This window comes from Carcharodon carcharias, chromosome 1 (genome assembly GCF_017639515.1).
Source record: "Carcharodon carcharias isolate sCarCar2 chromosome 1, sCarCar2.pri, whole genome shotgun sequence".
Lineage (NCBI taxonomy): Eukaryota > Metazoa > Chordata > Chondrichthyes > Lamniformes > Lamnidae > Carcharodon > Carcharodon carcharias.
Window position 1 is genome coordinate 49,890,641 of NC_054467.1, and position 16,785 is coordinate 49,907,425.

Sequence of the window (16,785 nt, forward strand, 5' to 3'; positions counted from 1 at the left end):
AGTGAATTGACTGGAGATGTCCAGCATGAATGCCCAATTCAGCAGTTTCATTTAAATGATGCCTGAGGCCCAAAATCAGTTTATACCAACAGTCCTTTATTATTCTGTTCAGTTTTAAATGGCTACAACGGGTCTATGGGAACTCACCTCCTGACTCCCCAAAACCTTTTCACCACCTACAAGGAACAAGAGTACGAATGGAATATTCTCCAATGGCTGGAATGAGTGTGGTTCCAACAACACAAGTAGCTCAACACCATCCAGGACAAAGCAGGAAGTTGATCGTCAACCCCATCCACTAACTTAAATATTTATTTCGTCCACTGCTAGCAGTGATAACAGTGTGTCACATATATAAGATGCATTGCAGCAATTTATCAAGTCTTCTTCAACAGCACCTTCCACACCTGCAACCTCTACCATCTAGAAGGACAAGGACAGCACATGAGAACACTATCATCTCCAAGTTTCCCTCATTGTCACACACCAACTTGATTTGAAAATATATCACCATTCTTTCATTGTCGTTGGGTCAATATGTCGGGAGCCCCTATTTAACACCATTGTGGGAACAACTCCTTCACATGGATAGTAGCAGTTTAAGAAGGTGGCTCACCACCACCTTCTCAAAGGTAATTAGGGGTTGAAAACAAATATTGGCCTGCCAGTGATGCCCACATCTCATAAATGAATACATTATTAAAAACTTACTACCCACCCTCAGTAGACGAATTAGGGAGCCCTGAGGTTAGCAAAAGTATGAAATATACTCTGGGTGGGACATGTCAATGTTCATCAGCAAGAGTGGCTCAGTTATATCACCACTGACCAAACCTAAAGTGACAGCTACCACACTGGGCTTTTGGCAACCAATCAAAATACCAACATGAGACAATGGCCTACATGACTTTATCTTCATCAAAACATGAGCTGCATTTTCACCTATCCATGGCAATATAGATACCAGAAAAATTAGTTGCCAACTATCGATTATGGATGCTAAATAGCACTCCATAAAGAGAGCTAAAGAGACCCAGAACTAAGTGAATTTTCACTAATAAGTTGAGAATTTCCCCAACTTGGCAGACCTGTCTCCATCAAAATGATCCCTACAAACACGATTTTCGATCTGGGGGTAGGGGAGTGGGGATCAAGTCAGGCACGTCAACCTCGGAAGCAGTTTGGAGGTGATGCGGGCTCTGATGAGGAGGGCAGATCATGTTTCAGGCTAGAACCTGCTGTAGGGGAAGAGGCTGGATGAATGTTGCAGGTTCATGGGTCTGTCAGCAGTCAAGTAAGTTTGAACTGTAATTATTGGCCAAATAGTAAGTTACACTGGAAGAGACGGTCCATCATGAGCCTTCCATAGGAAACTACACAATTTAATGCTGCCTATTGGACCTTGTCTAATGAAGGACCACACAACAGTCACTTAATGTTGCCAAAGCATCTCAAACACCCAGCCATGCGCATGGTAGCATCTTGGCAGCTTCAGCTATATTTACTGAGATCAGCATAATGCCTCAGGAGCTGACTTATAGATGGTGCATGCAGAATCTTAGCCCTTCTGCTCTCCCTTTTACCTCCTACAAGGTGTGGGCCTTGTCCATTAACCTCACAGTGGCACACTGTCATCATAGACGAGTGTGACTCAGACACTGTAAGCTAGCAGAGGCATGTGAGCTCAGGAACACATCTTGTCATGTTGGCATGCACACAATCAATGTGGGGCCACACAGCATTCACATTGCAACATCAGTTTGTGTTCAACTAGATAATCAGGTACCTGTATGTGAACAGACACAGGTTACATGTTGCACCACACAAAGTTTTCTTGCCAGAATGTTGCAGAGGTGAGCCATGCCAGGAGGTCTTGAAGGGATGTCAACCCTATTCTGTGACCAGGACTTCAAGCTCCTGGTCCAGGAGGTCCAATACCCTCGGAAAACATTCTAACCAAGAGGAAGGAGGAACATCCAAGTGTTCCCAAGTGAGCATAGCAGGATTTAGCAGCCACAGTGAGTGCAGCAGGAGAATGCCATCGATCATAGAACCAGTACAAGTGGTTCCATGATCTGCTGTGCTCTGGCAAATTAAGTTGGCAGAAGCACACAAATGTCTCTATGATGGTTGACAGCAGCTCGGGTACACTTGGCATATGCTGCTCTTATAACATGCACAAATGCTTGGCCAAGGCACTGTTGTAGATCCGGACAGGTATAGGGTGACAAGTAAATGCCACTGTCACCCATCACCACATTGATAAGCTTCATCCATGGATGTAGGACAGAATGGCCTTATTTCCCTCTGTATATTTTACCTGTAGGAGGAGGCCACTCACAGCGCAAGAGAGATGGCTCAGACCAGGGATGGATCAGCATAGTTGAGGGCAATTCGCTCAGCTAAGGAGACAGCAATGGAGATTGTCAGGGTGTCCTCTGAGCTCAGTACCAGAGATGGTGAATCGCCCATAGCAGGTGCCAAAGACTGTGTTAGAGGCACATTTGAACATGGTGTTAATGGTGGAGCCAATGGTGTTAATGCATAAAGCAGATTGCGGGAGTGTGAAAGGTAGGTTGCAAGTTAAGGGTTCTGCTAATATGGCTGAAGGGACTGGCTTGAAGCCGCACATGCTATCAAAATGTCTCAAGGCAAATTTTAATTACCTCCTGTTGTATCTCACACATGTCCCATCACCATTAGCCCAGCCCCACCCCATAGCTGGATCACCCCTCAGGCATCAGAAGCAGGAAGAGAGATCCAAGGAAACACTATTGAATCTGAGCAGCCCATTCTCTGCCAACACAGGTACTAGCACATTGAAGGAATAGTTTGTATATTTAGAGTGCAGGAGGAGGTGTTTGAGTCAGAGATATCAGTGAACAGTCCCCCTCAGAGAAGGGAGGGCAGTCACAATGAGGTTGCAGTAGGAATTGGGGAGTCATCCAATGGGGCACAGTACTTGGAGCAGCAGCAGCAGCAGATGTGTGGAATTCCCTGAGGCAATGCAAGCTCACACTGCAAGTGGAGGAGTCCCTCGTGGTAATGAGCTCAACAATGTCTTTGGAGCTTGATCGCATGAACCCCATCCATGAGAAAATGGCCAATTGCATGGACATGCAGCATCACCACAAGTGCATGTAAGAGCAGCGTGACATCCTGCAAAGGGTTCAAGGCTATGAGTTATGACCTCTATGGAGTACGCAAGAACCTGCATACCCACAACTGGACGTTCACGCTGGTGGCACAACCGTGGCTGGAAGGGATACGTGCTGTGCCCAGCAGTCAACCCCAACCAATCCACCCGAATGCCAGCCCAGGGTTGTGGGTGTGGGGGGGTGGGTGAGAAGGATTAGGATTCTAAGAACATTACAGTACCCTCACCTTCCAATGCTTCCCCGGCCCCTCTGCCAGGGACCTCATCTGTAATACATGTCCCAGTGACCACAGCTGCTCCTCCAGAAATGCACAGCACACAGTCTCAGGTAAGTCGCCTGATGCGGGTCACTGCATGATGAGGCTGACAGCCACGCTCTTCAATGTTGTACAGATGTCGAGGTGAGCAGCCTGGCTCCACCTCCCAAAGGTAACACTGTGAAGGAGTGTTTTTGAATTAAGGATGTCACTTCGTCTCAATCATTAATGAGTTCACAGTGGTGTCAGTCACAATCACACAATGTGAATAATTACTTTCATGCACCTTGTAAACATACTCTATACATTCTGCAATGGATGTGGTGATCTGCCATTATAGAGTAATAGCTACAATAACCAGGTAAACATAAAGCAGCAGGTAAATACCAGTGGCGATGGAGAATGCAACCTCTTAGTCCATCTCTTAGTGATGGAACAATTATGAAGGATACGGCCATGCATGTCCAGCAGTGGAAGATAGAGCCTTCATCCAGACATTCATCCAGGTATTAGTCCACTAAAGGGTTGTGAGCATCGTGGGCCATTCCACCATTTGTTGATGCACTTGAGGAAGTTGTGATGTTCCGATTTGTTGAGAAGCTGCAGTCTATCTGATGTAGGTCCACCCAGAGTGGTGTGAGGAAGACAGAGAAATGCATTTGACTCTGCCATAGTGATGGCACAGTGGCTCCTCCACAGGTCAGGATGTTATGTGTCTTTGAGTGATGCTTGCATGATGTGGAAGCTCCCATGTGATTGAAACTTTTCTCTTTCTAGGTGGTAGAAGCTGTGGGCTGACAAAGAGCCTCGGTGAGTTGCAGCACTGCATGTTGTAGAGATCACACACTACAGTCACCGTGCACTGGTGAATGTCGAAGCAGATGGATAGTGTGGCAAGCACACATATATGCACATCCAGAATCTCTCCCCACACCCCACATGGGCACTCTTGACATGGTGGGCATGCTTCGGCTAGATGCAAGGTGAAGCTGACTCCAGCTATTTGCCAGCCTCTAACATAAAACTGCAGGTCCAGTTTTTAAAGAGAATCTCAAGGTCAATCTGGAGACAATGATGAATCCAAGCATAATGGTGATACAGGATTTAGTCATGCTGATGACACTGAACGTCAAGGGATGTTGTTGGCATTCTCTCTTGTTAGGGATGGGCACTTTGTGGAAGATGTGTGGTGCCAATGTTATTCGGCACTTATGGGGCAATGGTTCACTGGGGACCTGCTGCTGCATATGCAGTGAGATCCTCAGGACTGCTTAGATGAACTTCCTCTGTACTAAGAGGGCCCTGGCAACAATGGCATTCTGTACAGATCTGGCCATGGGTACCGGGGTGTGCCCCTAGAATATTTCCCATTGTTGCTGTTTTCCTTGGTGCCATCTCCATTTGAGGTGATGGGGTCCTTCTTGGCCCCCTTTTCCTCTGATGACATAGCTGCTTTGCTGGTCATTGACCCCTGATGTGAATGCTCCTCCACTGTGCCATTTCATTGGGCATGCCACAAAAAAAATCATTATCTTCAACACCCTTGCAGGCAAGTGCTGAAGTAGTCCTCCCGGCCCGAGACATGTATGACTGCCTCAGAATGAATGGGTCATGATGAAACATGCACATACGTGCAGGAAGGCTCTGGTCACAGATAACCTGCATTTTGATGTAATACAAGAGCTTTTTCTGTTCATGAATGTCTCTGGCTCCTGCACCTGGACACTTATAGAAATGTGCGTACTGTCTATCACTCCTTGAACTTGTGGGAAGCCAGCTATTGTGGTGAAGCCCGTTGCCCTCTGTGCCTGCAATGGCGTATCTGTATGGACGTTGATGTGTTTTCCCCACCTGAACAAAGAGTACATCAGCAACGGTGGTGGGGGGCTGGTTGAGAGATGCCGCAGAATTCTCTGGCAGATGCCAGGAAGGAGCCAGCCGCAGAAAGTGAGGGCCATGGTAGCCTTGAGTACAACAAGCAGGGCATCGGGATAGGTTCATCATGGTGTGAGGTCCCTAAATATCTCTAAACATTTCTCTTGAAATTCAGAGTCTTCACCTTCATTGCTCCTCATGTTGTGAAAACTTCTTCAGAGGCAATACACCTTTCACTCAGGAGAATATCTCCTCTTCCTCCTGCTCTCAGTGTTGGTTCTGTCACCTCTTGCCCAGGTAAGAAACAGTGTGCCACATGTAAAGTCAAGGACCAACTGAAACTAGTTTATTCTCATTTGATTATATATGCATACATACACAAATGGCCACAAGAGTGTGCTATCACACTATTACACTCCTCCTTCCTTAATGAGAAAGCTACATAATGTTCAAAGTCTATTCAATGTATGTACATGTCTTGTTTTTCAATTCTTTACTAAATCCAAATTAACCACAGGTTTCTTATTCCTAATGGGATACCCCTTTCTTGACCTAAACTTTCAGAACTTTGGGCATGACCTGGACCCATCTGTGCCTGAGTCTCAGCAGAGGTTTTCTCCAACAAAGACTGATATTTCCCTTGACCTTCAACTGAAATTTCCACTTCATCAGACATGTCTGTCTGACTCTGATTCAGATCTGAACTGGTTCAGGCACAACTCGTGTTAGAGTCGGTACTCTACTCATATCCCAACTATCCAATTCATCAGACTCATTTGATTCTCCCCAACTTCCTTCTTCTTTTGAACCTCTGTAGGTAAAACATGATCTATAAGAAGTACAACATAACCTTTCTGCTGCCAAACATCTTGACCCAACATGTGCGAGGATCACATATTTTCACAACTCTTCCTGGTAACCACTTATGGTGATGCTCTTTCACCTTAACCTTCTGGTTCAACTTCTTTCTCTCACTCTACCCCTATCATGACTCTCTTTCTGCCTGGTTTGTTTCTCTTCAACTGGTTGTGCTAAATGTGGCTTCAACATTGAAAACCTTGTTCTAGGCTGTCTTCTAAGAACCAATTCAGCTAGCGTTCTGTCGGTAGTAGTATGAGATGTGTTATGATAAATAAACAAAAAAATTTACCCTTGCCAATACAGGGTCACTTTGAGTTGTTCTACCAATATTATCTTCTTTGTTATGACTGGCAACTTAACCAAGTGTGAAAAGAAAAATGCATCCTCTCTGTTGGGTTCTATTTCTGAGGTGTTGGTAGTCTAGACATCCCGTCATTTTTTTATTCATTCTTGGGATATGAGCATCAGTAGCTAGGCCAGCAGTTAATGCTGATCCCATTGTCCTTGAGGGCATTTAAGGGTCAATTGTCTGGAGTCAAATATAGGCCAGACCAGGTAAGGACAGCAGATTTCCTTCCCTAAAGGGCATTACTGAACCAGATGGGTTTTCACAACAACCAACAATGGTTTCATGGTCATCATCATACTTTTAATTCCAGATTTTTTTTTTTTACTGAATTCAAATTCCGCCATCTGCCATGGTGGAATTCAAACCCAGGTCCACAGAGTATTGCCCTGGGTCTCTGGATTACTAATCTAGTGACAATACCACTACACCACCACCTCCTGCATTACAATGGTCTTCCAATCATCTGTATTTAATGTTATATTGATAAGCAGACAAAATCAAACTCCATATCTGTATTCGGGCTGCAGCTGAAGTGAGCACTGAAGATTTTGGATTCTTATGATCAGTTTCTATTGTGAAACTATGACCAGACAAGTTTTATAAAATCTTCTTACTCTAAAAATCAAAGACAATGCTTCACATTCTATCTGAGCATAATTCCACTCACTGGCACTAAGGGATATGAGGCAAATGCAATTGGTCTCTCCTCACCATTATCTAAAACATACAAGATCACAGCACCTAAATCATATGGAGAGACAGCACATTCTAGCTTAATCTTTTTGGAGACATCGTAATATACAAGCACTGAACCATCTACTAATTTATTTTTACACAACTGGAATGCGTTCTCACACTCCCTTGTCCAATTCCACAGAACATCCTTCCTCAAGAGTTGATTCAAAGGATGCAATAAGGTTTCCAAATTTGCTGTACTAATTCACTAAGCCCAAAAGAGCTGAGCTTGGAGATATTCTGAGAGTATGGTACATTTCATATGCTTGAACCTTACCCTTGGTAGGATGTAACCCATCTTTGTCTATCTTGTGGCCCAAAAAATTCTTCAGTTTGAAACATTTCATATTTGTGTGCCTTCGCACAAACTCCATGCTTTTTCAAATGCTGGAACATCTTATTCAGTCTGTCATCATTGGTCTGCCTGTTTTGAGCTGAAATAAGTATGTCATCCAAATAATACGCTACTCCCTGAATTCCTTGAAAAGTTTGAACCAGTACCTAATTTACCTTATAATCCCCACATTATTCTTGGACTACCATCTGACTTTGGTACTACCACAATGGGAGTAGCCCAAATATTCTGTTCTACTTTAAAGATAATATTCTCCGTCTCAAGTCTTTTCAGTTCTTGCTCTATTTTCTTTTTTAGAACATACACTAATTAAGAGACCTGCATTAAATCACTCTGGTATTCCTCTGGACCTATATGTTGGCTTTGCATCCTTGAATCAGTTTGCCAGTTTCACTTAACACCTGAGGCTACATGTCTTGCATTGTGAATTTCACTTCTACACAAAAAAGGTCATCCCAACTGAACTTAAGTGCTGTCAACAAGTTCCTACCTAACAAAGTTGTTTTTTCACCCTTCACTACAATGATGGGCAATTTTGCACTTATCTCTTCGTATGTGACTGGAACTGACAAACTTCCCATTATGGGGATTCTCTGTCCTCCATCTTCATAATTCTATGTGTGATTTCCCCAGGTGATCCTGACCCACATTTTGATGGTATAGCGATTCAGGAATCACTCTGACCGATGCAGTCGTGTTGACCTCCATGTTTACCCCATCCAATGCTACTTGGACTACAATGCCCTGCGAACTTCCACTGGGAATCCTTGTGCTTCAGATCATACGGGTCTCAACCAACCCGTCATCGGCCTGGTGCTGTTCAACAATCATATGAAGCAACTGCCACTTCCTCTAGCCAGCAGTTTTTCCATTTACGTTCTTCTGACACACTTTGGCGAGATGATCCTTCTTCTTGCAGCAGTAGCAAACTGTCTTCAGAAATGGCCAATTCTTTGCCCAATGTTGGGGTAAGTACCAGTAACAGGACTTTTTAGTACCTCTGCTATTACTAAATGCTGTCATTAGGGCTTTCTGCTTACTCAGCTGCTGCTTATTTACTTCAACAGATGACTAGCAGTTGCTAATTCTGACTTCTCTTGCATCACATTCTGCCATTTCCATGGATAATTCTGGTTGGCAAGCTTTGCTGAAAGTTTGGCAATATTAGCAACTTACTGCAAAATGCATTCACTCTTTAGATTACACACAAATCTGTCCTGCAATGATCTCTCTTGAAATTCTCAAAAATTACAATAGATGGACAGCTTTTTCAAAACCACAATAAAGTTTCCAATGTCCTCAGTGGGCAACTGATTCCTGGTTCCAAACTGATAGTTTTCTGCAATCTCCAATGGCTTGGGACTGTCATGCTACTCAAGCTTACACAAAAATGTCTGATAGTAGCGTGTCTATTGGCTTAGCAAGTCAGAACAAATTCTTGAGTAGCTTCTATACTCCTGGGCCTGCTTTAGTCAGAAATATCGCCCTTTTCCATTCCCCCACTGTTTCATTAACAGCCGGATTATCTGGAACATAGAGGATAATATTAGCAGCGATAAACATCTTGGGCCGCTCCACAAGTGAACCAAAAGGCTCTCAGGCACAGCTATACTCTCCCAATTGCCCACTAATACCTACTGATGCAGCCATCTTCATAGGACAGTCCACCCACATGTACAAACAGCCTTTTCACTAAGGCTGGGTTTTAAAAACTATTTCTTAGCAAAAGAAACTCACAATTCCTCTACCGGTTTCCTGGAAACTTCTCCAGGCAAGTTTGTTCGACTAGAGAATCCAAAATCCTATCCCTATCGCCAGACTATGATAATGTTATTTTAATTTAATAAGTTTCCTTTGAAGATTTTTTTACAGTATCCCTCTAAGTGGCAGTTCATGAGTTAATTTGTTTGTTTAATTGTCATGCTCAGAAGATTATAAAGAGACACCTGCCCCCTTTGAGCAATGATTCTTCAGTTAATTTGATGATTTGATTTACTCAAAAGAATATAAAAAGGAGAACTGTGAAAAAAGAACTGTGGCGTTCCATCCTGCCATCCGGAAGTAGCCGGAGCCCCCAGTGGAGGGCTTGCTATGCGTGAAGTCCTCACTTATACCACTGAGGATTCTGCACACACCAGTCCCCTGCAAGTGTTGATTCACGGACTCCCAGGCTGCCTGTAATTTCTGCAGCCTTGAGGAGTCTGTATTCCATGTGCATATAGGTTGCGCAAAGTTGCAGCCCCTGCTCCACTATTTGAGGGAACTGCTCCTCAAGGTTTAGTTGCACTTCAGCCCCATGCTGCTAATCTTTGATCACCTGATGCACAGAGGGGTGCGGGCAAATTGGAAGGCCTCCTCATGGGTTTGCTTCTGGGCCTGGCCAAGGTGGCCATTAACAGGTCCAGGCAGCAGGTGTCTGACGGGGTCATTCGTCCTGACTGCCTGCCCCACTCTTGTGGTTACGTCCACAAGGTGTCCTTGGAAAGGGAGCACGTGGTATCCACCAGTATGCTTAAGGCTTTCCGCATCTGGTGACTCCACAGGGGCTGGAGTGCATCATCTCCCCCCAAAATGTTACTTTAATTTGATAAATTTCCTTTAAAGTTTTGTTTTTTATTACAACGCCCTTTTAAGGGGTGATTCATTTTATTTGGTTTAATTTATTGTATTTAAAAGAGTATAAGAAGGACTTCTGGGACACTGGGTGTTGGTAGGTAGGAGGCTGACATATGTAACGCTGCATTCTGTTAATAAACTATCAAGAAGTATTTGTGTCTTCACCGTCTGGCTTGGGATCTATTTAGCAGTAGGTACAAAGTTCAATGGAGGAACCTTCAAGCTGGGCATAGTGGAACATCACTTTGATGTGTGGAATATTATGGCTGCCATGCATACCACAGTGGAAGATGGAATAGATAGGATAGAGGTATCCATTTTGGAGGCCTCCATATCTGAGTTCAGTAGCCAGATCTTAAAAAGGAGTTTGTTCACCTAGTAACAACTATAAATAGTTGAACACATAATAAACCAAATATTACGCATAGCAGCACTAAGAACTTTTTGGAGTCATGCTCCTATGTTGTTTATCCATTGTTAATATAGGGGCAAGCAATATAGGGACAGAGAGTCATGGAGTCATTTACAGCACTGAAAGAGGCCATTTGCCTCAAGTTCATGCTGGCTCCCTGTATAGCAATCCAGACAGTCCCATTCTCTTAGTCTGTCCCTATTACCCTGCAAGTTTATTTCTCTCAAGCAACCATCAAATTTGCTATTGAATTCACTGATCATCTCTGCCTCCACCATTTCCATGGGCAGTGCGTTCCAAGTCATTACCACTCACCGTGTAAAAAAGATCTTCCTCACATCCCTCCCGAATCTCTTGTCCAAAACCTTAAATGTGTCCCCTTGCCTTTGTGCAATCAGCTAATAGGAACAGCTTTCCTTGTCTACTTTATCATTGTTTTGTACACCTCTATCAAATCCCTCCTAAAGCCCAGCTTCCCCAACCTAACCTTGTAGCTGAAATTCCCATCCCTGGAACCACCCTGGTAACTCTCCTCTGCACCCATTCAAGGACCCTCACATCCTTGTAAAATGTGATCCTTGCTAAAGCCTAGAACTGGAAGAAATACTCTTTTTTTAGTAGCATAACCAGAAAAGTTCAGCGTAATTTGCCTGCTTTTGTACTCAATGCCTCCATTTATGAAGGCCAAGATCCCATACACTTTGCAAACCACTCTCACACAATGTCCTGTCACCTCCAAAGATCGATGCACATACACTCTTGGGACACTCTGTCCCTGCACACTCTTTAGAAGTGTGCCATTAAGTCTATATTGCCTCTCCCCATCCCTCCTGCCAAAATGCATCACCTCACAATTCTCTGTATTAAATTCTATCTGCACTGCTTCACAAAGATCTAACTGTTTCTAAGCCTGACAGGGGGTCAATTATGGAAGAATATCAATGGTACAGGATATATAATTTGGGAAAAGGATTTCTAATTTTGGAAAAAAAACAATAACCCATATCAGGCGGTCCCATTAACAGTGAAGGCTGAGATGTTTGCCCCAATTAAGGGTCGTTAAGGCACCGCAAGTTCCAAGGAGCCATCTTTCGTCAGAGCCCAGAACTTGCGATTCGCCAGAATCGGCTCCATGAAACCAACTGATGGTCCCACCAGAACCTGTCACCATGTAAACTTCAGCTGATTTCCTGGCACCTACCCAGTTATTTACACTGATTTGTTTAGGGCCGCTCCTACAGGTGTAAAGCCTACTCCAGGAGCACAGTCCCAAATCTGGAGGAATGTCAAAGCATTTCCACACTCCCAGCACCCCCAGCTCCACTCAGCCCCACCCCACACCCTCTTCCGCACCCTTGGCTCTACCCACCCACCTCCCCCCATGTCCAGGCACCCGTGGCCCTGCTCCCCTTTCCTTCCCTCAGCCCCCGCCCACAACCCCTCCTTGGTCCAGCAGCCTCAGCTCTGCTCACCACATCAACTCCATCTCACTCACCACACTCCCACCCCATCAGCAGCCCCAGCCCTGCACACCATCCATCCCCCCAACCCCCCTCTGTGCGATCGCTCCCTCTGCTAACACCCCCAGTTCTTCTCCGATGTCAACAGGACTGACGAATCAGGGGTGCAGAGGGAGGGGGTTTAGAGCCAAGGTGTCAGGACGGGGGGGCATGGGGGGTGGATTGAGGGAACAGGGTGCAGAGCAGAGCTTGAGGGAATGAGGGACATTAAGCAGGGCTTGGGAGGTGGAGGGAAAGGGTGGAGAGCAGTACTGGTGGGGGGGGGGGGCGGGGGGAGGACAGGGAAGCAGATTCAGGGGAGGGGACAAGAGATAAAGAGAGCTGAGGTGGGGAGAAGAGTCGGGGTGGGGAAGTGATTGAGCAGGTGGCTGTGAGCAAAGCGAGCAGAGCTGGGGTGGTGGGGGCTGGGATTAAACGTTGAACGAAGGAACTCTTGTAAATGCAAATAAACACTTTAAGATAGCAGTAAATGCTTAAAACACCTGTAAATATTTGAAAACACCTGTAAGCACCTACAAACATCAGTAAGAACATTAAAATACCTTTAAGCACCAATAAACAGTTCTAAACACTGGAAACAAATGTAAAGACTTAAAACACCTCTAAGCACCTGTAAGCACATGAAAACACCTGTAAGCATTTAAAAGCAGTTAAAAACACTTGTAAACATCTGAAAACATGTCAACAATTTTGAACTCATGTAAATACAGTATTAACCAGAACACTGAAACACTGCTGGACCTCAAATGGCAAGCCTTTCTCCAAATACTTCAAACGGGGACATGGCTTCGTCACATCTGTGTCTCTACACTAGTCCTCCCACGTTCCTTCAATGTTTACTCTATGCTGCTAGTCCTAACTGCTCCAACGTAAAAAGGTAATAGTGCACTTTCAAACCGGGCCAATGTGCTCACCAGTACAGGTGTGATAGGGGATTCTGTGCATCTTGTTCAATTCTCATCACCATCAGTGACTTAAGTGAAGAACTGCAAAGGCAGGTCATTAAAATATATGGCAACAGTCTCTAAATTGCTGGAACCCTGGGTTCTGGTCCCACTCTAGAGACTTGAGCACAAAATCTAAGTTAATACTCCAGTCTGGCTCTGATGTAGCTGTCATATTTGAGAGAAGGCATTAAACTGAGGCCCATCTGCTTCTCAGATGGTCATAAAAGATCCCATGACACTACTCTGAAAGATAGCACAGGATTTCTCCCTGGTTACCTCTTCAATATTTATGCTTCAAACAACATCACTAAAACAGCCAACTTAGTCCTCATCACATAGCTGTTTGGGCGAATTTACTGTGCGTAAATTGACTGCCACATTTCCTAGAAGAAAGCAATGAATACATTTCAAAATTACATTGGCTGTGAAGCTATTTGGGATATCCTGACACCATTGAAGTTGTCATTTAGTACTCATTAGCAGTCATGCAATCATCCATAACATCTGTGCAAGACATTTCTCACCCTAATATTTCATTGTCAGTGAAATACAAATAATCCTCCTAATATTGTGTTTAAATAACTGAAGGTCTACAGTTAGATGTGCTGTCAGTAGTAATATTATTTCAGGGAAACACTACCATGGACATATATTCAAGGCGTACATAGATTGCATGGCAGCAAATCACAAAATATACACAGCGAGCATATATTTCATTAATGGAAATAATCTAGTTTTTGTTCAGAAGCATTTACATCTATGCCCTAAATTTCTAATTACCTCTATTAAAGTTTACCAAAGGAACAGATGCTGATGTGATAAAAGCACAAGATAACTTTAGCTCTGTCTGATGATTTACTGTTTATATGAATTTGTAATCGCAGCATTGAACTTTGTCTACCTGGAATGTAGATCGGGAATTTGGAGACTGAGATCAGTGGGGCTCATAGGATTTTCAACCACAGATAGAAGTTCAACATGTATTATTTTCCAATAAGAATAGGCACAATGCACCAGAAGTGCAAATTCATACAAAGTCTACCCAATGGTATCCTTTATTTGAAATATACAAGTCTGAGTTCAAGTGATGCTTCCTACAAATATGAGGTTGTTTTAATGGGTGGAACTGCAGCAACATGTACTGTTTGTTATGGTTATCATTGTGGAAGGCAGACTGGGCAGGATGGAGACTTTTATCTCAGACAGTTTTATCTATGTGTAGCAAGCCATCTTCCCAAGCAATATTCACATTGGCACAGAAGATTCTCATAGCTGAAAAGAGTTGGAATCATAGTTTCCTGAGGCCCTCACTTTCTTCATTCATCATTTGAACAGGTGAGATCAATCTCCAGAGGACAAAGTTGATATGCTGATGTTACTTTTGGTAAAGATTTCATGCCATTAGCCTCAGTGCCAAGGTGCAGTTGCAAGGAAGTGATGCACAGGGCCATGAGGTGGTTGGAAACTGCAACATGACCCTCTGCATTTTTCTAACATTTGCACCGACTGGTTTCTGACATCAGAAACAGCTGTTAGAAACTTGCAACTTCTGTCTCCAACTGGTGAACAAGTTGATCCATGTTGCACAATAATTTTCAGGTGTCATTCTTCCGCTGGAAACATTGCTGATATGTAGAATTTGATTGACAAGAACTACATCTAAAAATGCCATAGCAGCCTCAGGCTACTTACATCTATTTTTATTCAGTTATCCCTCCTGGAGGATACTGAAGGAATACTGGGATATTTCACAATGGCATAATTGTGGGACTTTTTCTCAACCATATTTGCATCTGATGGGCTTATGACGAATTGGAAAACCTTTTAAACTATTTGTAAACAAGTACACAAATGATTTAATCATCCTGGCAACATCTCTCCAAAACTTCATGGCAGAAAATGATAAAGAAATATAAAGAAGTTTTTGAATATTTCTTAGTGAAGACAGAAGCCCTTTAAAATGATCATAATCCAACAGTATCCATACTCTTCCCACATTATGTAGTAAAGCTATGTGTTATTTGGAAAAAGTTCAATGAACCTGAAACCATTGTATCATTACCTGGCAAGCACCTACTTTAAAAAAAAATGAGTATTTGTCATTTTAATGGAGTGAGATGAAAAAAAGACAACATACGATGGACACAGATGCTGCTTCTTCTTTAACTTCCCTTTCTTTGAAGACTTATCACTGGCCAACCCTAGTTCAATCCAAAAGCAGAAGATAACAAACAGAAGGAATGTCTTGATCAGTTCCATTCTTAAGTGGATTGGTCCAGCACTGTTCTAATCTGGAACAGGAAAAATGTCAATAAATATTAATCCTTTTCAGGAACTCCATTTTGCGAATGACAAAATAAAGAAACACTAAATAGGTTTAATCATGTGTATATGTGACCATGTCAAAGTGTGTGTGCACAACATTGATGCCCCAACCCTACACAGTCTATAGCTCCGGACAGCAAAATTATATTGCTGCCACACGTAACCACTCTCGGACCTGAAATCTTAAAATCGCACTCATTATTTAAAAAATGAACTATTAGCTCTCATCGATACTATGAACCTGTCCAGTATTTTTTCAAGATATGTGTACGATGACATTTCTGTTCGAATTTTCAAAGACTTTAAAATATAAACGCGATGCGTGTTTAATATATTGCAATCTCTTTTGTCTTTGTTATGGAGCACATACACATGAATAACATTACATTGCAGGTCCGTAAAGAAGCACATTACAATTGTGCTGCGGCGGAAGGGCATTTCACAATTCCAGCCGGTTTTGTAAACAACAAACCTCCAGAACATGAAGCTGCAACCGGCCAGAGCCTGGAGGCTGAGGGCACGGCGACCAGCACCACATTAAGCAACAATAGCAAGGGCGATGGCGCCTGCACAGCTCCTCACACACAGCTCACACCGTGAGGCGCAGCGACATTTGTGGAGTGCGTTTTTAAAAAATGACAAAAACCTGACGGTTCCTATACTCACCATGAATGTCGGTGCGATGTATTTTTGCAAAACAAACAGCTTTGGAGCGCCCCAGCATGTGCCTTGTGCTTGTTGCCCATCAGCGACTGAACGCGAACCTATGACAGCACCGACTACCCAGGCGAGCTGCAGCCTCACTGCCCTGACCTCAGTCCTCCCACTGCATCTTCAATCCGCTGCACCATGAACACATCGGCTAGTGTTATTTTGTTAAAATGTACTTTGTGGATGAAACTGTTTCTCAAGATGGAGGAGTAATATATGCACCTGCTACATGCGCAGTAGTCCCGTTTCATGGGGATACATCAGGGCAGACAGGCAAAGCTGCTAATTTGGAGTCCAGATCTTCGATCAGTAATTCTTTTACTCAGCCTTATACTTCAGCAAAGGCTTTTGTAAAATATAAAACGTTAAGAAGCGTGTTCGAAAGGTAATCAGCAGTGCTGTTTGATGTTCTTCAGGCATTACCCTTGGGCCCTTGCCCACTCCATTAATCCTCCCTTACACCAATTCTTGATCTGAAAAAATAAACCAATGTTGACATGACTATTATAACATTATTTTGATATGCATAAACTGCATTCCAGTAAATAGTTGTCTTTTGAACACAGGGCTGATCTTCTCAGGAGAATTTACAACCCTAACACAGAGAATTTGCTGTTTTAAACTCCTGGTACTGTCATGACTTGGACACAAGTTCTCATGCTCCA

General features: G+C 43.5%; 1 protein-coding gene across 1 annotated transcript in view; it reads right to left on the bottom strand.

Annotated features, from left to right (window-relative positions):
* The window catches only part of glrbb (glycine receptor, beta b), a 218,111-nt gene extending 201,974 nt beyond the window's left edge, over positions 1–16,137 (bottom strand). The window contains exons 1-2 of the mRNA XM_041190631.1: positions 16,076–16,137; positions 15,222–15,375 (exon numbers count right to left, since the gene is read on the bottom strand). Of these exons, the coding sequence (XP_041046565.1) occupies positions 15,222–15,343 (122 nt within the window). The 5' untranslated portion in view covers positions 15,344–15,375; positions 16,076–16,137. The remainder of the gene's footprint in view (positions 1–15,221; positions 15,376–16,075) is intronic.
* Positions 16,138–16,785: the final 648 nt, after the last annotated feature.